Source organism: Psammomys obesus, unplaced genomic scaffold, assembly GCF_907164565.1.
Source record: "Psammomys obesus unplaced genomic scaffold, mPsaObe1.curated_primary_1811, whole genome shotgun sequence".
Classification (NCBI taxonomy): domain Eukaryota; kingdom Metazoa; phylum Chordata; class Mammalia; order Rodentia; family Muridae; genus Psammomys; species Psammomys obesus.
In genome coordinates this window covers 5966345-5986766 of record NW_026596466.1, presented here as the reverse complement: position 1 = coordinate 5986766, position 20422 = coordinate 5966345, and the positions used below count along the sequence as shown (strand labels likewise).

The 20422-nt window shown below is 37.8% G+C and overlaps 1 protein-coding gene across 4 annotated transcripts in view; it reads left to right on the top strand.

Annotated features, from left to right (window-relative positions):
- The window catches only part of LOC129670140 (cytochrome P450 3A11-like), a 54148-nt gene extending 33953 nt beyond the window's left edge, over positions 1-20195 (top strand). For 3 of the 4 annotated variants that reach the window (XM_055598595.1, XM_055598593.1, XM_055598592.1), the window contains 4 exons: positions 13110-13270; positions 15261-15487; positions 17942-18104; positions 19649-20195. In XM_055598595.1, the coding sequence (XP_055454570.1) occupies positions 13110-13270; positions 15261-15487; positions 17942-18104; positions 19649-19744 (647 nt within the window). In that variant the 3' untranslated portion in view covers positions 19745-20195. The remainder of the gene's footprint in view (positions 1-13109; positions 13271-15260; positions 15488-17941; positions 18105-19648) is intronic. The other variant, XM_055598594.1, reaches the window with a different exon arrangement.
- Positions 20196-20422: the final 227 nt, after the last annotated feature.

Sequence of the window (20422 nt, the reverse complement as noted above, 5' to 3'; positions counted from 1 at the left end):
AGGACCACTGGAAGAACAGTCAGTGCTCTTAACCTCTGAGCCATCTCCCATGCCCTGATACGTTATAACTGATGAGTAGATATTAACAGATTATTACCTAACCCTATAGTTTACATACAGTTTAACTCATAGTCTTAAAATACTTTATATTCTGACGAATTTATGATGTGAACATCCAATTCAATTATGAGGTCACCCAGCAATTTCTGTACCTTTTCAGCATTCATGGACTTTAAAAAACTTTCCTTAGCTATTAGGTAAATGCAAGACAAAATGACCATGAGATTTCACCTTACACCCATCAGAATGGCTAAGATAAAAAACTCAAGTGACAACACATGCTGGAAAGGATGTGGAGAAAGGGGAACTCTCCTCCATTGCTGGTCAGAATGTCCACTTGTACAAGCACTTTGGAAATCAATCTGGTGCTTTCTTAGACAATTAGGAAAACTTTGAGAATTTGATGCAAGCATATAAAGTATTGAGATGAAATCCATCCCAAATTTCCTTCTCACCTCTTTCTTCTGAATTCTCCCATAACTTTTTCTTCCAAGTTTATACCCTTCTTTTCTTTCAACCCTAGTAAGACTGCTTAGTCCCTTGTACAAGATGAATGTAGGACCGTTGGCAGCAATGTAAATAATACTGAGTAAAATCTCTGTGTCTAATTCCTGAAGAAAGCTGACTATTTCTTGGCAGCCATCAGTTGACAATAGGTCCTCAGTTTTATGTGGGACACTGTGAGCCAACCCCGCCATCCATCCAGGAAATTTGTCAGGCTTGATCTTTATGGGTCTTTTGCTCTTGCAGGCCAACTCCTGTTAGTTTGTGTTTGGGAAGACCCTGTCATCTCTAGCAAGTCTTATTCTGCTGCAGACATTTGCCATCTCTGACTCTTACATCTTTCTCTTTATTCTTGATTAAGCTCTGAGCCATGGAAATATAACTGGAGGGTGTGACATAAATGTTCCATTTAGATATAAACATTTTGTGGCCTTCTGTTCACCAGTTCAGGATCTCTGTATTAATTGGCATCTATTGCAAAAAGAAGCTTCTCTGATGAGGGCTAAGAGATCAGTGACATAAAGGTGAAAGAAAGAATACTGAGGACAGTCTATTACTGTGTCCATAATAGTGTTGGGTTCTCTCAAAGGGCCTATGACAGATTTAGCCATAGACCTTTGGCCCAATGGCAAAGACCAGGGTTGGATTCTCTCCTTATATTATGCACTAATAGTCATATCATGAAAAGGCAAGTTCTCTCTTTTTTAATTTAATAATTTTATAGACTGACCCAGCCCCCTCCTCCCAATCCTGCCCTCATGTCCCCCTGTCCCATTCCCTCCTTATCTTCTATTCAGAGAAAGGAGGTGCTAAGGGATACCAATTCACGCTGGCCCCTCAAGTCACAGCAGGTCTAAGTGCTTCCTCTCTCACTGAAACCAGACAAGGCAGCCCAGCTAGGGGAAAGGTATCCAAAGGCAGGCAAAAGAGCCAGAGCCAGCTGCTACTCCTGTTCCTAGGGAACCCACAAGATGACCATGCTGCACAGCTGTTACTTATATGCAGGGGCCTAGGTTCAAATGCAAGGTATTTGGTTGGTGGTTCAGTTCTGGGAGGCCCCATGGGTTCAGGTTAGTTTACTCTGTAGGTCTTCTTGTGCTGTCCTTGACCCATCCAGTTTCCTCAATCCTTCCTCCCACTCTTCCACAAAACTCCCCAAAGCTCAGCCTCTTGCTTGGCACTGTGTCTCTGCATCTGTCCATCGGCTGCTGGATGAAGCCTCTCAGAAGACAGTTATACTAGGATTCTGACTGTGAGCCTAGCAGAGTATGTTTAAGAGTGTCAGGGGTAGGCTTGGTTCCAAGGGGTAGGTCTCAAGTTGGGCCAATTATTAGGTTTCCACATCGTCAATCTCCACTCCATTTTTATCCCAAATTTTCCTGTAGGCTGGACAAACTTAGGTTTGAATGTTTATAGGTGGATTGACATCCACTTCCCTCCACTGTAAGTCACACCTGACTACAAGGGTGTCAACTTCAGGCTTCATATTCTGTCACTGGGAATCGCAACCAGGGTCATCCCATAGAATCCCAGGGGCCTCCCCTGTCCTGGAGATGCTCACCTACTGATTTTCATTCTCTCTGCAGGTCCTCCTATTTCTTCCCCCATTTCTGCACTATCCCAACACCTAATTCCCTTCCCAGTTACCCTCCTCACACTCTCTCACACACAGCACCCTCCCTCTATGTACTTCAGATATCCATTTTGTTTTGTCTTCTGAGTGAGACCCAAGCATCCTCCCTTGAGCCCTCCTTGGTTTCTTTTTGTTTGTGGATTGTAGCATAGTTACCCTGTATTTTATGGTTAATGTTCACTTATATGTGAGTACATACATGCCTGTTTGTTTGGGTCTGGGTTACCTCACTCAGGATGATCTTTTCTTTTAGTTCTCTTCATTTGTCTGCATACTGCATGATGTCTTCATTTTCAATAGCTGGGTAGTATTCCATTGTGTAAATGTAATGCATTTTTCCTCTCCATTCTTTTGACATCTAGGTTATATCCAGTTTGGGGCTGTTACTACTGGGTAGAGTCTGTACCCCATTTTTAACTGGGTTACTTGTTTTCTTGGTGTCTACTTTCTTGAGTTCTTTATATCTTTTGGATATTAGCCCACTGTTGGGTGTAGGGTGAGTAAAGATCATTTTCAATTGTGTAGGCTGCCATTTTGAATTTTTGATGGTGTCCTTTGCCTTATAGAAGCTTTTAAATTTCCTGAGGTCCATTTATTAATTGCTGATCTAAGTGTCTGAGCTGTTTGTGTTCTGTTCAGGAAGTTGTTTCCTATGCTAAAACTACAAGGCTCATCCCAACTTTCTCTTGTAATAGATTTAGTGTTTCCAGTTTTATGTTGAGATCTTTGATCCACTTGGACTTAAGTTTTGTGTACGGTGATAAATATGGATTGATTTTCATTTTTCTACATACAGACATCAAGGTAGACCAGCACCATTTGTTGAAGATGTTTCCTTTTTCCGTTGCATGGTTTGGGCTTCTTTATCAAAACTCAGGTGTCTGTAGGGGCATGGGTTTATTTCTGGGTGCTTAATATTATTCCATTGATCAATATGTCTGTTTTAATGCCAATACCATGTGTTGGGATAATGTTCTTTTGACATGTATACACCTTACCATTGTTCATTCAAATGCTAATCCCCCCACCCACATTCTCTGATTTCAATCCGGATATTACATTGTGATACTTATTCTAAGCATCCTGTCACAACTGTGTAAACAGGCCAAAATAAAACAACTAGCCACAATGTTTTGCAAAGGAAGGAGATAGAAGACAGGAAAGAGGGGAGAAGCCAGGGGGCAGGAAATGAGTGGGAGGAGAAGGGGTGAGAGGAGAGCTAGGAGAGAGAGCTGGAGGAGAGATCTTGGAACAGCCTGGAGAGATGGACTGGACCTAATATATCACTAAAAGCAAGCATAATGTGGGAAATCTAAATGTTAAGAAACTATGAAGGCTTGGAGGTTTAGGAGGGAGTAACTATTGCCCAGCATTATATTCTAGGTTAACTAAATAAACCCAGTTTCTGTGTGGTGATTTGGTTATACAGCTGTTTAGGACTAACAGCAGGATTACCAGAAGATATATCAACAGTAAAAATTAATCACCACCTACAACAACCATGCACTTTTTTATCACTGTTCCTCTGTAGCACAGGTTGAAGTGAGAAGTGGTGATATCTCTAGAAATCCTTTTATTGTACAGAATTGTTTTAGCTATCCTGTGTCTTTTTTTTTTTTTTAAATAAAATTGATGGTTGCTCTTTGCAGGTCTGTAGAGAATTGTGTTGGTATATTAATGGGGATTGCATTGAATCTGTAGATTGATTTTTGTAAGATGACATTTTCAGTCTGTTAATCCTGCCTATCCATGACGTTTCCATCTTCTGATATCTTCTGAAAGTTCTTTCTTCAGAGACTTGAAGTTCTTGTCCTACAAGTCTTCCTCTTGCTTGGTCAGAGTTACACCAAGATATTTTATATCATTTTTATCTATTGGGAAGAGAAACTTCTTACTCATTTCTTTTTCAGCCCCATTTATCACTTGTCTAAAGGAGGGATACTGCTTTTTTTTTCTTTCTTAAATTAACTTTGTATCCAGACACTTTGCTGGAGGTATTTATCAGCTGAAGGAGTTCTCTGGTAGAATTTGGAATACGTATACTATCATTTCATTGCAAAGAGTAATATTTTTACATCTTCCTTTCCTATTTGTATCCCCTTGATCTGTTGGTGTACTTTTTAAAAACCCTTTCATTTACATTCTTTTAATATCTCTTTCTCCCTACTCCATCCCAATCCCTTTCAACACTCCAATACCAGGTAGAAGAGAGAATGGGTTGGAGAGAAAGAGGGCACAGTTCTCTTAACTTCCTCCTGCCAGTTGGGTCATTGAGTTAATTGGAACCAGCCCAGTCCTCATTTCAGGAGTACTCCAACTTCTTGTCTCACTGCATCAACAGCAACTAGGAGCTGCATGGGGAAGAAACGGCTGGCTTGTTCTTTCTCAGAGCTCCTCCTTACTCTCTGGGCTCTGGCATTTATTCTCTCTCCAGCATCCTCAGACTTAAACTATCTGCAGCTGGCAAAGAGTTCTTCTCAGAGTCCACATAAGTCAAATATTTAGTTGCTGGGGACTATCTGAATCAGTCCCACATCCCACACCTGTGATTAAAACAAAAACATGTTTATATCCACAACATTTTATCTCCTTTAGTGGTCTTCTTGTTTTAGCTAGAACATCAAGAACGATATTGAATAGAAACTGAGAGAGTGAGCAGCCTTGTCTTTTTCCTGATTTTAGCAGAAATTTTAGTGGAATTGCTTTGAATTTCTCTCCATTGATGTTTGCTATTGGCTTGCTGTATATTGCCTTTATTGTATTTAGGTATGTGCCTTGTATCACTGATCTCTCCAAGACTTTAAACAAGACTAAAATAAAAGGTTTTCAGAATCTAATGAGACGATCATGTTTTTTTTTTCTTTCAGTTTGTTTATATGATAGATTATGTTGATGAATTTGGTATGAAGACTGCTTAATCATGGTGGATGATGTTTTTGATGTGTTCGTGGATTTGGTTCACAAGTATTTTTGTATCAGTGTTAATAAGAGAGATAGGTTTAAAGTTCTACTTCTTTGTTGAGTCTTTGTGTGGTTTAGGTATCAGGGTGACTGTGGCCTCATAGAATGAGTTTGGCAATGTTGCTGCTTTTTCTATTTGGTGGAATGGTTTAAGGAGCATTTGTGTTAGTTCTTCTTTGAAAGTCCGGTAGAATACTGCACCAAAACCATCTAGCCTAGAGTTTTTTGCTTTGTTTTGGTTTGGTTTTGTTGGGATATTTTGATGAGTGCTTCTTTTTCCTTAGGTGCTGTAGGTCTACTCAAATTGTTTACCTGATCTCAATTTAACATTGCTACATGGAATCTATCAAGAAAATCATCCATTTTATTTAGATTTTCAATTTTGTGGCATACAGGGTTTTGAAGTAAGACCTAACGGTTATTATTTCTGGATTTCTTCAGTGTCTGTTGTTTATTTCCCCTTTTCATTCTGATTTTTAAATTTGGATATCTTCTCTGCCTTTTCACTAGTTTGGCCAAGGGTTTTTCTATTTTGTTGATTTTCTCAAAGATATGAAGAGTTTAAGTTAGCCTGGGTGACTCCATTTTGAAATAAGGAGCCATCTTGACCGGGAGCTAAACTCAGGTACCAGGAAATATCACAGAATGTGTACCTGGCAGAAAACAAAGTTAGCTCTACAAGCAACCGCCCCCAGGAAATATTACAGAATAAATATTTAGTAAAAAATAGAGACAATCACCCTGGCAATTGTGATTACCCAATTCTGTAACGTCAAGGCATGATCGCCCCTGCTTTCTCTAATGGAAACATGAAACCCCCTGCTTGCTGTCATGGAAACCCCCTGCTTACAGTCTTTCCCTTTAAAAATCCCACCCACTCAGGGCTCAGGGTCCCACTTCTCTACTGCTGTGTCAGTGAGACTTGGATCCCGAGTTCGATCACTCTCGAAATAAAGCTCTCCTCCTCTCTCTTGCTCATGCATTGAGTCATCTCCTGGTGGTCTCTGAGGGTCCTGTGATCCTGGCATTACAGAACCAGCTCTTGTTTTGGTCGATTTTTTTGTAATATACTCTTTGTTTCTTATTTATTGATTTCAGCCCAGAGTTTGATTTTTTTTTTTCTGCTGTCTTCTCCTCTTGGGTGTGTTTGCTTCTTTTTGTTTCAGAGCTTTCAGGTTTGCTTTTCAATTGCTTGTGTGAGATGTCTCCAATTTCTTTATTTCTTAGCATTCTGAACTTTTCACTGCTTTCATTATGTCCCATAAGTGTGGGTATGTTGGGCCTTCGTTTTCATTGAGTTATAGAAAGTCTTTAATTGCTTTCTTTATTTCCTCCCTGACCCAGTGGTCATTGAGTAGAGAGTTGTTCAGGTTGCATGAATATGTAGGCTTTCTACATATGTTGTTTCTATTGTTGTTGAAGTCTAGCTTAAATCCATGGTGGTCTGATAAACTACAATGTATTATTTCAATTGTCTTGTATCTATTGAGGCTTGCTTTGTGGCTGAGTTGAGTATGTGGTCAGTCTTGGAGAAAGTTCTGTGAGATGCTGAAAAGAAGCTATCTTGCTTTGTGTTTTGATGGAATTTTCTGGAGATATCTGTTAAATACATTTGATTCAAAATATCACTTATTTTCATTATATCTCTGTTTAGCTTCTGTCTCAATGACCTGTACATTGGTTAGAGTTGGGTGTTGAAGTCTCTTACTATTATCGTGTAGGGAGGGGCTCCATGTGTGATTTAGGCTGTATTAAAGTTTTTTATTTATTATTATTACAAATGAGGGTGCCCTTCCAATTCAGGCATATACATTCAGAATTGAGACATCACCTTGGTGGATTTTTCACTTGATGAGTATGAAATGACTTTCTCCATCTCTTGTGATTAATGTTGGATAAAAATCTATTTTACTACATATTAGAATGTCTGCTTCTGCTTGTTGCTTGGGTCCCTTTGATTGAAAATCTTTTTTCAGCCCTTTACTTCCAGGTAATGTCTATCTTTGTTGCTGAGCTGTTTTTTGTTCATTTGTTTGATCGTTTGTATGCAGCAGAATGATCGATCTCTCTTTTACAACCATTCTATTAGCCTGAGTCTTTTTACTGGGGACTTGATGCAATTGATGTTGAGAGATATTAATGACCAAAGATTGTTAATTCCTGTATTTTGATGATAGTATTACTGTGTATGGTTTATATGTGTTTCTTTTCTTTTGGTTTTGCTGGTGTGAAGATATTTATTTCCTGTGTTTCTTAGATACATTTACCTTCCTTGGGATGGAGTTTTTCTTCTAGTATTTTCTATAGCGCTGGATTTGTAGATAAATATTGTTGTAGGTTGGTGTTCTCTGGGCATATCTTGTTTTACCCATCTATGATGATTGAGAGATTTGCTAGGCTTTGTAGTCTGGGCCTAAATCTATGTTTTGTTTTGTTTGCAAGACATCTTCCCAGGCCCTTCTGAGCATTAGATTTTTTGATGAGAAGCCAGGTATAAATCTGATAGGTCTGCCTTTATATGTTACTTGGTCTTTTTCCCTGAAACTTTTAATGTTCTTTCTTCTTTCTTTAGTGTTTACATCATTATGTGGCAGAAGGATTTTCTTTTCCAGTCCAATCTAATTGGTGTTCTGTATGGTTTTTTTTGTATGTTTAGAGGCATCTTTCTTCAGGTTGAGGAAACTTTCTTCTCTGGTTTTGTTGAAAATATTCTCTGTTCCTTGGATCTGGAACTCTTCACTTTCTTCTATTTCTATTATTCTTTTTTTAAGATTATTTTATACAGTGTTCTGCCTGCCTGTATGCCAGAAGGCAACAGTTCTCACTATAGATGGTTGTGAGCCACTATGTAGTTGCTGGGAATTGAACTCAGGACCTTTGGAAGAGCAGCCAGTGCTCTTAATCTCCAAGCCATCTCTCCAGCTCCCTATTTTTATTATTCTTATGTTAGGTCTTTTCATAGTAACCAAGAATTTCTGGATATTTTGTGTCAGGAATATTTTAGATTTAACATTTTCTTTGACTGATGCATCAATTTATTCTGTTGCATCTTTGATTCCTGAGAATCTCTCTTCCAAATTTTGGATTCTGTTGGTGATGATGTTTGCATCAGTTGTTCCTATATTCTCTGCATTTTTTTCCATGTCCAGGATTCCCTCAGATTGTTTTCTTTGTTGCTTCTACTTTCATTTTCATGTGTTAGGCTGTTTTATTTATTTCCTTGACCTGTTTGATTTTTTTTCTGTATTTCTTTAAGGGATTTTTCATTTTCTCCTTAAAGGCCTTTATCTTTTTTTATTGTATTTTCCTGTATTTCTTTGAGGGATTTATTGATTTTTTTTCTTTAAAAGACTCTATCATCTTTATAAGATTGGGTTTAACATCATTTTCTTATGCTTCAACTGTTTTAAGACATCCTGAAATTCCTATAATATGAGAGTTGGGTTCTTGTGTTAACATATTGCCCTGGCTCTTGTTATTTGTGCTCTTACACTGGACTGTCACCATCAGGTTTTCTCTGGTGTAGACAGTCCTTCATTAATGCAGTCAGAGTTGAGGGCCAGAAAGTGGAGCATTGGGGAGAAGGTACAATTTATCTCTGGTGGTCTCTGGAGCCTTCAGGAATGAATGTAGGGATCTAGTCCAGTAGATGACCCCTGCAGGGGACAGGGCTTAATTCACCATGCTGTATTTGCCCAGGTACCCTGCGCAGTCAGAGTGCTGATGCACACAGGTCTTACCTATCTGTCCTGGACTGGGTATCTGCAGGCATCCAAGGAAGGGGGCTGGGGTTTGGGCCAGGATGGACTTAGGGGGGCCTATGGGTGGTGTGGGGCTCTCTTCTACTAGGTTTGCTTGGAGGACAGGGCAGGCTGGGAGTTGTGAACAGAGGGGTCTCACCTGGTAGTCCCTGGGGTCAACTATCCTTGGGGAATGCCTGAAGGTATGTAGTACAGCAGATGAAGAGTACAGGGGAATGGTACATAGAGGTCTCACATGTCTGTTCCTGGCCAGGTACCACAGGCATCCAGGGATGAGGAATTCATTGTGGGCTGGGTCAAAGGCAAATTCTTATTGTGCCTCAAAGGGTTCACATGTAGGTAACACATTGATTACTACCTCCTCCCTGGCAACATACCTAGAACCATGCATGACTGAAAATTGGCTAGTAGAGATAAAAGTTCCAGATACCATAAAAGCTTGTTTTAGTTCTTCCTGTAACATAAGCAGTAGTGTCTTCAGCAATACAATCTTATTATCAACTTTGGAATGTGACTAAGAAAACTGGTTATAGGCTATAATGTTTTGAGCCCACAAACCACCAACTAAAAAGAGAGGTAACCTATTGTTGGCCACAGTGTTTTTCTTGAATGAATGTCCAGAAGACACTTTGTCTTTCTGTAAAGCATGAGTTACTTAAACTCTTTTCCTTAATGTATCTCTGACTCACAGTAGCAAGTTTCCATGTGGTATTTTCTATTAACTTTGGTCTTAATTATTCCCACTCCACATGGTCCTAGACGTTCCTGTACCATTACAGTCATTTCCTCCATTTTACCCACTACGTATTTGTCCTCTTCTCTGTAAACAGCTCAATGACCAGTTATGTATTTCCAACTTCTGGAGGTACTCCAATTTAGGTACACATATCCAAAGATATGCTCACCATGTGTGAGAAGCAACTTCATGTGGAGTTGGTTTTTGTAGGTCGTGTCATCACACGCAGAATGATTATTACCATTGCTCTGTGAATTTTACTGTCTCAGTTTTTATAAGACATGAATTATATTGCATATGTATAGTACTGTATTTTCATTATAACTTATCAGTTGATGGATATTCATGCTTTTTTGAATAGAACATCAAGAAGCATAAATATCCACAAGTGGAAGTCTAGTTGTCATTTAAGAGTAATCTGAGAATATGCTCAGGAGTGGTCTAGCTCAGACATATTTTTATATCTTTATCTGGCTTTTTGAGGAAGCTCCATGCTGACTTCCATGGTGCAGGGAGTGCCTGCACCAGTCTGCACTCCCAAAAACAGTGAATACCAAGTTCCACCATACCCACATCCATTCCAGTTTTTGCTGTCATTTTTTTATCTTGCATATTCTAATTGGGGTAATATGACATCTCAAAGTAGTGTTCATTTGAATTTTGATGAAGACTAAGGATTTGAATATATACAAACATTTCTCAGCCACCTTCATTGTTTTTCTTCTAGAACTTTCTGTTTTGTCCCAATGTTTAAGGAGCTTTTTTTTTTTTTTCAGGACTTAGTTTTTTGAGTGCTTTGTATATTCTAGACACTAACTTTTGTCAGATGTGTAGTGGGTACGTTTGGATTTTTCCATATTATATAGGCCAGAGCTTTTCTCAAATAAAAGTGTCCTTTGCTGTGTAGAAATATTTTAGAGTTGTGAATTCCCACTACTCATGACTTAATTCCTACAATCAGGCATTCCAGTCAGAAGGCCATTTGTTGTGCCTGTAAGTTGAAGCTTATTCACTATAATCTCTCTTAATAGATTTAAGGTTTCAGGTCTCCCATTGAAATTCTTGACATACTTTTGTTGTGTTTTGTGTAGGGTAGAAAAAAAAAATCTATTTTCATTCTCAAAAATGCAACATCTACTTTGACCAGCACTGTTTGTTGAAGATACAGGATTTTCTCTAATGTGTATTTTGATCCTTTGTAAAAAATTTCAGATGGCTATGGAATTTTGACATATATGTGATACTCAGTTCTATTGCACTGATTGGTGTGCTGTTTATATATGACATTACTGTGCTTTTAAACACTCTAGTTCTGTACTGCACCTTGAAAATAATACTACAAGTAATCTTTTAAATTACAGGATTTTTTGTATATTCTGGGATTTTTTTATGTTTCCATATTCATTTGAAATGGCTTTTCCTCTTTTCATGCAAAACTGCACTGGAATTTTGAAGAAAAGTTCAAAAATCTATAGGTTGCTTTTGAAATGTGGTCCATTTCACACACTTAATATGTTGTGTTATATCTTTCTTTTGTCTTATTGTTATAGCTATGAATTTCAGTCCTTGAAGAAGTTCATAGACTCATGAGGACATAATTTCAAAGTTTACATTCTTCTAAACTGGAAGATCTAAAATAAAGTATATGTATTTCTAGATGTATAACACCTATCAATATTATGTCAAGATAGATCATTTAAACAAACTCATACAAACAAAGAAATAAAAGGAGTAATTTCAACATGCCACAACAGGAAAAGATTTATGGCCAGATTGATTCACTGTTTAGAATCTATCATAATTTCAGATATTAGCATCAATGCTCCTCAATGTATTCTGTAAAACGAAAAAAGAAAATTTCTTAAAATCTTTTGTTAAATGACGTATTATACTAGTACTAAATATAGACAAAACCTATAAACAGATATCTAAGGGTGACTCTTTCTGGTGAATATAAGTGTGAAATTCTAGATAAAATATTTGCAAACCCAATTCAAGAGATGTATAGACAAATAATCCTGGTAAAAATTCCCCATAAAATGCTTGCAAACCAAATGCAGGAATACATAAAATAGACCAATTCTAAATAATTTTCAAGGACTGAATATATTTTATGTCAAAAACTCAGCCATGATTCAAATATATATAAAACACATGGCATAGATGGGCTCAAGAACAGAAAACGCATAAACTTTTCATTAGATGCAGAAACAGCCTTTGAAAAGTCCAACATCTCTTTACGATATGTGTCCATAGAATTTCTGATTATGGAGGCCATGTCTTTGTATAATAAAAGCAACATAGATCAAGGCTACTAACGAAACCTTAGGCAGAGTGCAGGGAATCATATGAAAGAAGGGGGAGTTAGTAAGACGTGGAGAGGACAGGAGCTTTGCAAAGACCAAATAAATATATCTGGGCACAGGGGTCTTTTCTGAGACTGATTCTCCAACCAAGGACCATACATGGATATAACCTAGAATCCCTTCTCAGACATAGCCCATGGCGCCTCAGTATCCAGGTGGGTTCCCTAGTAAGGGGAACATGGACTATCTCTGACATGAACTTGGTGGCTGGTTCTTTGTTCCACCCTCCCGAAGGTGGAACAGCCTTGCTAGGCCACAGAGGAAGATATTGTAGCCAGTCCTGATGAGACCTGATGAGCTAGGATCAGATGGAAGGGAGGAGGACAGCCCCCATCAGTGGACTTAGAGAGGGCAGGGAGGAGATGAGGGAGGGAGGGTGATTAGGAGGCTAATGAGGGAGAAGGCTAGAGCTTGGATGCAAAGTAAATAAACTGTAATTAATATAAAAAATAAAAATTTAATAAAAAAGCAAGGCTATAGCCAAACTCAACTTAAATGGGAAAACATACAAAGCATTTACAATAAAATCAATAGCGGCACAAGTAAACCAGCTCTCTCTGAATGACATTTCCTGAGTATGATTTTCTTTCTGATGAAGCTATCACTGATTTCTCTTTCATTTACCACTAAAACCAGCCAGCACTGGCAAGCTGGACCAGAGAATCTCTTCCAAGACCATTTACTTTCAAAGCATGAGAAAGCAACTAGAGAATCCAGGGCCATATTTCTTTTTACTGTGCCCACTGCACATACTTATCACATCCAATATTTACTTTTGCAGAGCACGTGGTTGTGCTCAGGTCCCAGTTCTTTCTTCTTTGATTTTCTTTCCACTTCTACAGTGTGTGGTTCATTGGCACCTCGCTTATCACTAAGGTTAGTGTTTTATGTTATGGTTCATGCTGACCTAATAAATATAATGTAGACTATTTCTACATTTCTCCTGTTGTCTGCTTTTTATTCTTGTAAGAAATTGCTTTCCACATGATTGATAATTTTTTTTTCAAAATCACAGAGAGAGGTGGTTTCAATGATGCCATATTTGTACCTTTGATCCTTTGTATCTGATATGTCTAATCTCATTTTAGCTCTTTCTGATCTGGAGATTGTGGCCCAATCAATCTTATTTATTTTGGCTGGCTATGATACTACAAGCACTGCTTTTTCCTCTATTATGTATACACTGGCCACTCACCCTGATGCCCAGATGAAACTCCAGCATGAAATTGACACAGTTCTGCCCAATAAGGTGAGTATTTCAACTATAAATACTTCTTCCACACTTGTATTCATGATAATAAACTAAGTAAACTTGGTCCTTGAAGAAATAGCCAGTGATAATCTTAGTGCCGAATAAAAGGAGACATGGAGAACAATGGTGTTCATAGAGAGAATTAATCTTTGTACTTCACTAATGATCCTCTAACATCTATTTTTTGCTCCCACAATGACATAGTCCAAAATCATGCAAAAAATCTCTAGATTTAAAGGTTAAGCATTCTTCAGTCAAGTATCTTTTAAAATTTTACTTAACGTGTATAACTGTTTTGTCTGAATGTGTATCATCATGTGCATGCCTGGAGCCTGAGGTGACCAGAACAGGAAAACAGAACTCCTGCCACTAGAGGGCCAGCAATTGTGATCCACCATCTGGGTACTGGGAGCCAACTCTGGGTGCTTTGCAAGAGAAAACCATCTCTTAACCACTGACACATCTCCCTAGACACTCACCCAGCGACCTCTTATTATTATTACTGGAAATGGCGTGGCATGACTGTTGTCAACGGAGCTTTGTCTTGTCTAAGCTGGGAGGACTGACTCAGATATTCCCCCCATTACTCCTCTCTCCAATCATAAAATTAGACTTGAACAAGGAAAACCATGGCAGTTTCCAACATAAACTTTTCACATCTACATGTAGCTTCGATGTCCTGCAAAGTGACAGCCACATATTATATAAGCTGTCTTCACATATATGGCCCAAATGCATACAATGAGGTTGATGCACCTGAACTCTGTGACTGGGTTGTCAGTGAGAAGCACGAAAGACATCCTCAGGTCTCATATTCACCTTCTGCTCTTGCTTCATTCTGTCCTGTGGCAAATACCATGACCGAAACAACTATGGGGAGGAAAGGATTCTTTTCAGCTTGCATTTTATGATGACAGTTAATCTTTGAGGAGGGTAAAAGCAGGGACTCATGGCAAGAACTCATAGGTAGGACTGCTTGTTACTCCACATAGCTTTTCTTCTGACCAAGCTACTTACTCACAACCAAATAGGCACAGCATGGGCCTTTGAGGATGCTGGTTGCTAGCAGGCCCACTCACCGATCGATAGTTATGTAGCTGTTCTTATATTGCCCAGTATAATCTGCTCATGAAATATTGCTACCTTCAGTTGTACAGCCACATCAGTCAGGATAACACCACACACACACATATCCACAGAACAATCTAACCTAGTCATCCTTCATTTCTCATGTGAGACATCTTTGGTAGGCAACTCTCAGGTGTGGGGTGATGAACTTAAAGATTTCTTATTACAACAATCCATGAAAAAAAAGAAAATTGCTGAAACAACTAAGCATAGACTTGAATGGACCTTTCAGTAGAATAGAAACTTTGTCCTCAGTTATTGTCCATTTGTATTTTATATTACTATGATGATTTTCAAAGAGAAAAAAAATCATACTGAAGTTATTTCGTTATACTGTCATGTTATTCCTATTTAATATGACCTTAATTTTCAAATGGAATATCTATGGTAAAGAAAAACTCAATTATAGAATTTAAAAACTATGAGTTGTCCTTTGGAAGGCCTTATATGTAATTTTTAAAAAGGAATTTGACGTTGCCCGCATTATATTTCCTTGGTATGGCCTTGTGGACTCTCTATGTTGTTATGCTGCCTTTGCTAGCTGATTAGGGGGAAGGATATTGATGTAACATGTCATTCATGATTACTGAAAAGGAAAGCAATACAAAGGGAGACTGAAGACTGGGGAGCTAAGTGTAAGTTTATCTGAATATCCCTCTGCACTCACTCTACCATGCATTTCAATGGCCCTTTGCTAGGCTGGTCAACACGTGTGACTGTGGCGAAGATGATGTCTCGGGGGAAATTGCTCGTTAATTAGGTTAAAAGTGGAGTTCCTGACATCTAAAAGTGCTGTACAGATTGCCGTGAAAGGTAATTGAAATCTCGAATCAACACAAATCTGTTTTTCTCTCTCCAGGCACCTGCCACTTACGATGCCCTGGGAAGGATGGAGTATCTGGACATGGTAGTGAATGAAACTCTGAGATTATATCCTCCTACTTTCAGAATTTCCAGACTCAGCAAGAAAGATGCCCAAATCAATGGTGTGTTCATTCCCAAAAATACCAGTGTAACTGTACCTGTCTTTACTCTTCACCACGATCCGGAGCACTGGACACAGCCTGGAAACTTCCTCCCTGAAAGGTAGAGGGCCCTGAAGAACACACTGGAATCATGTTTCACTCAGCACATCATCATGGCTTTTACTGTGATCACATAGCTATAAGTACATGTTACCTTACATGTATGGATGTTTTAGAATGTTCTCATTACAAAAAGATACTTATTGTTAAAAAAAAAAAAAAACCTGCAGGAGTTTTAGCTGAACTAAAAGATGATATTTCTATATTTTTGTAATTTTTTTAGAATCTTAAAACCTTAACACAAATTCCTTTATTATAGTGATATCATAGTATATACTTTGAAGTATGTGTAGGTACTTAAAAATTAGAAAAAAATATTAAGTTTCTCCAGTTTTTATGAATTCTGATTACTTTCTATAACCTATAAGTACTCTTTTGTGAAACATGTTTGTGTGATGTATGTGCCTGTGTGTGTGTGTATGTCAGAGTAAGCACAATAACCGTATTTAGGAGAATATCTTATTTTTGTTAGGTTTTTATTTCTTTGATATTGTCCATAATGTTATAAGAACTCTCTAGACACATCCCCAAATACAAGAATCACTTCTCAAATATAGGAATCCATTAGATTAAACATCTGCTCATAAAAGAAGGTGCAGAGAACCTCACCTTTGTTGGTTCACACAACCTCACTGAGGATGAATGAGAAAAGAAGCGCTCTCAGTATTGCTTCTGTCTGCTTCCTGAGGCCAGCTCCTCATGCCCACCGGGCGGGTGACCCTTCCAGAGCCAAGCCATCCACTCCCTAGAAAGTCAGTGTGTTCGTCCTTCTTGACTCTGCAGCAGGGTCTTCTGTGATTGCAAAACAATAAGCAGTCTGTGCGCACTGGATGCAGGACGGAAAGGGTTCAAAGTTTTTAACACACTGATGACAATAGAGAACTTTGTTTTTTCTTAATTTTTTTAAGTTTGAGAATATAATTTTTAGGTATAAATGTTCTTCCTTTCCTTTCCTCCCTCAAAATGCTCCTATACAACCCTTCCCAAGCTTTTTCATGTTTGTGGCCTCTTTATTCACAAATTGTTATTATTTGCAGATAGGTATATGGATATAGGTATTAATTCTAAGAAATAACCTGTCCAGTCTATATGATGCTACTTATGTGTAAATGGGATTTTTAAGATAGTTGCAATTGAATCAGGCGTAAAGAATTTAGACACTCAGGAGCATCTTTAAAGGGATTCTTGATGCCCAAGATCTTGTATTCTTCGCTATGTATCTCTGGTGTTAGCAGATGTTATGCAGATAGTGCTTATTAAGGGAGTCAAATAGAATTGACTAATTCGTGTTTCCTGGCTACATGACTTCTATGTCCTTTCTATATAGCCCTGCTCCCACCTCCTGTAGCTTAGTGACTACAAACTTGGACATTACTCATTATGCATTTCTGTGATTGCTCCAGCTTTCATTTACATCTAATTATGGGCTCAGTAAACATCAGTGACTAGTCCATGGGATTAGGAGTATAAAAGTTTATATAAAGTTTATAATCAAACACTATATATATATATATATATATATATATATATATATATATATATATGAAGTCTACAGAAAAGTTTTAATGTTTCTCATGTTTGTATGTAATCTTCCCCTACAAGATTCCACCAAGTTCAAGTTTCACTCACATAGCAACACAACTCTCACCTGACCCCAAAGCTGTTCTGTAAAAATATCACTTAAGAATTAGTTCAGAATCTTCCCTGATAGTTAGTAACACTCATAAAACAGGTGGTTATTAGTTTTCCAGAACATTCTAAGCATCAGCATTTTTTTTATACAATCACATGAGAAATCAAAATTTAATTGGACACAAGACTGTACTTTTAATAAAAGTCAGTGATAAGAGAACAGAGAAGCAGCATGTGTCCTTGCAAACTACTTTATCTGGTAACTAGGGAAAGAAAGCCAAAAGTTTTGTTAAAGGAACTTATTTGGGGGAAAGGAAGCTGGCGAGAAAAGGAATAATGAGAGAAAAAAGAGATTACGATGGATAGAAGAAAAGAAGAAAAGGACAGGAAGAGAGGGAGGTAAGAAGATAAAGGAATGGAATAGAAACATTTCATTCATAACATGCATCTTCTCCTTCTCCAGTGAGTGAACTCCAACTCAAATGTCAGGGCAATTCCTTCTTCTTTACACTGATTTTGTGATGCTTACACACAGAAACAGAGACAATCTTTAGTATCTTAAAATTTATAGACACATTTGATTTCAATGAGCATTTACTGCACAGCATCTTAGTAACACTGGGATTTCCTTTACTGTAAAGCTTTATAAAACAATTTTAATTTCCAAATCTCATAGTAAATTATCTGCACAGGACTGGAATAGTGAAAAGACTGAAGTACTCTGTATGGTTCTGGCTGTGGGCTGTAAAGGAAAAGTACGAACATGTCACTCTTATGCAATTCTTGTTTCATTATTTATGTTCTCGCTTACTTGTGACACCAGGTTCAGCAAGGAGAATAAAGATAGAATCAATCCTTATGTATACATGCCTTTTGGAATTGGTCCTAGAAACTGCATTGGTATGAGATTTGCTCTCCTAAACATGAAGCTTTCTGTTGTCAAAATCCTGCAGAACTTTGGCATACACACTTGTGAAGAAACAGAGGTGAGGCAAAACATATTCACTTCTGGCATGTTTTAAATTGTTATTCATAGGTATTTTCACATATGTGGGGATATATACATACATGTTCCATATGTATATGAAATATACTGATTTACCATTAATTAAGGTTTTCTCTGTCAAAAAGCTATGTAAAGCCACAGGTGAGTCTAGGGCCTTTCAGTTCTGGAGCAGCCAATCTGTGTCTAAGTGTAAATGGTAAGATCACTTAGAGTCAGGGAAGATATTCCTTATATGATTATGTATAATGTCACTAACTGTAAATGGTTTTTTCTTGTTACCAGTACATATTTATTTTATAAAATAATAGACTTTTTAAAATAACTTTTTCCTTCTTGTGTATACCATGCATGGTACAGGTTTTTCTTTGTTCTTCTCTTATAAAATACATTCCAACCATTGCCTCCACTCCCTCCTCTCCTTCCTGCCCCTCCTCCTCTCTGCTCACAATCTGCTGCTGCTTCATTTTCCTTCATAAAAGAGCAGATCTTCCAGTGATCTCAACCAAGCACGGCATAAGAGGATGCAATCAGACTATGTACAGACACTCTTATTGTGGCTCAGTGAGAAGACCCAGGAGGAGAACACGAGCCCACAAGCAGTCAAGAGTCAGAGACACACCCTCTCCCACTGTTAGGAATTTTACAAAAACCCAATCTCACAAGAACAGCAGAGACCCAGGCAGGCTCCACGGTTGCCCCTTGATTCTCTGTGAGCTCCTATGACCTCTTCTGAGTTGAAAATGTGGGTCATGTTCTCCTGATAGCCTCTGACTCCTATGGTCATGCAACAGGATTTTAAACTGTGTTTCCAGTTAACTGTGTATATGAACATGTTTTGTCTCCAGTAGGTGTAATGATCAACTTTTGATACAGGAGACTAATGCCCTAATAGTTCTCAAAGTCGTCCCTCTATCCTGAACTTACTTACATGTGTCAGATTGGAAGGTAAATGTATTGTTTAGAAGTCAGACTATGACCACCGTGTTTTCCATGTACAAACCCTACTCAGGGTTGTCTTTCTACTTTTACTACTTGAAAGTTAACTTTATATTATGTTTTAAAATGTGTGTCCTCTGTGTTTACAAATGTGCTTCACAAAACTCAAACATACACTTTGCGTTTAAAATTTAGATTAATAAGATAGATTTTCCACCACAATTTTGTCTCATGCCTTTTACAGAACAGTTGCTTAATATATATGTTGAAGTATGAATAGAATAAAACATGTTTTCCTATTCTGTACAAGCAATTCCAGATGTTTGGAATTGCTGTATTCATTCACTTAAAATGATAGCGCTATTTAATTACAGGAATCAGTCCACATTGTTTAGGATAGTATGAACATGAGAGGTAGCTCAGCAAGCCTTAACCTTGTGTTCTCTCTCTTATCTTGAATGTTAGGATCCCAGCCATGAGATGACACAGAAAAAAGTCATTATCATTTTTCATATATTAATCCTACCATCTATCCCTGAAATTTGGCGATTCATTTTCCTTACCAACGTGTTTATTCAACCTTTTCAGGTTCCCTTGAAATTGAGTAATAACATACTTGTTTCTCCAAAGAAACCTATTGTCCTGAAGATTATACCAAGAGACGGGGCCATAAATGAAAGCTAATTTTATCTCAAGTTCTGTTATGTTCTTCAAAGAATGCATCCTAAATACCGGAGATTTTAGCTCACTCTGGAACAAATATGACTCCATAAATATGACTTTAATCAACCATGTTTCATTAATTGATTCATTAATTGATTATTTATAATCTTTAATTGTTTTCATTGTGGTGTTAGAGTCTTGATTATTGTGTATGAAATGAAAATGATTGTTCAACAATGCATGTGTTCGTTCATATCAAAAGCTGCCCAATTTCCTAGAGATAGCACAATATGTTTCATTTCAATACCGATAAAGTTTCTTCATTAATATTGTCAATGTTGTTTCTATTATAGAATCTTTAATTTTCCATGTATGGATAAGCATTCTATTGACAATTATTCTCTGCACTTTGGCCCATTGTGAATTTCTGTGTTAACCCATTACCACTTCATTAAAAATTTCTTTGATTAGATATGAGTGCTGAATTAATCTATTGATAAAAGACAAACTTAGAAGACAATTTGATATTAAGACCATTCTCTTCAGAATAATAGTAAGTTTGCTCATGGGGCTGAGAGCTCCACATCCATGTGTTCTTGGCCAAAGATACAGTACTAAGCATGTGTTTTCTCCCATGGAATGGACCCAAAACAAAGCAGAAAGTGGTAGGCTACTACTATACTATCCCTGCAATCATTA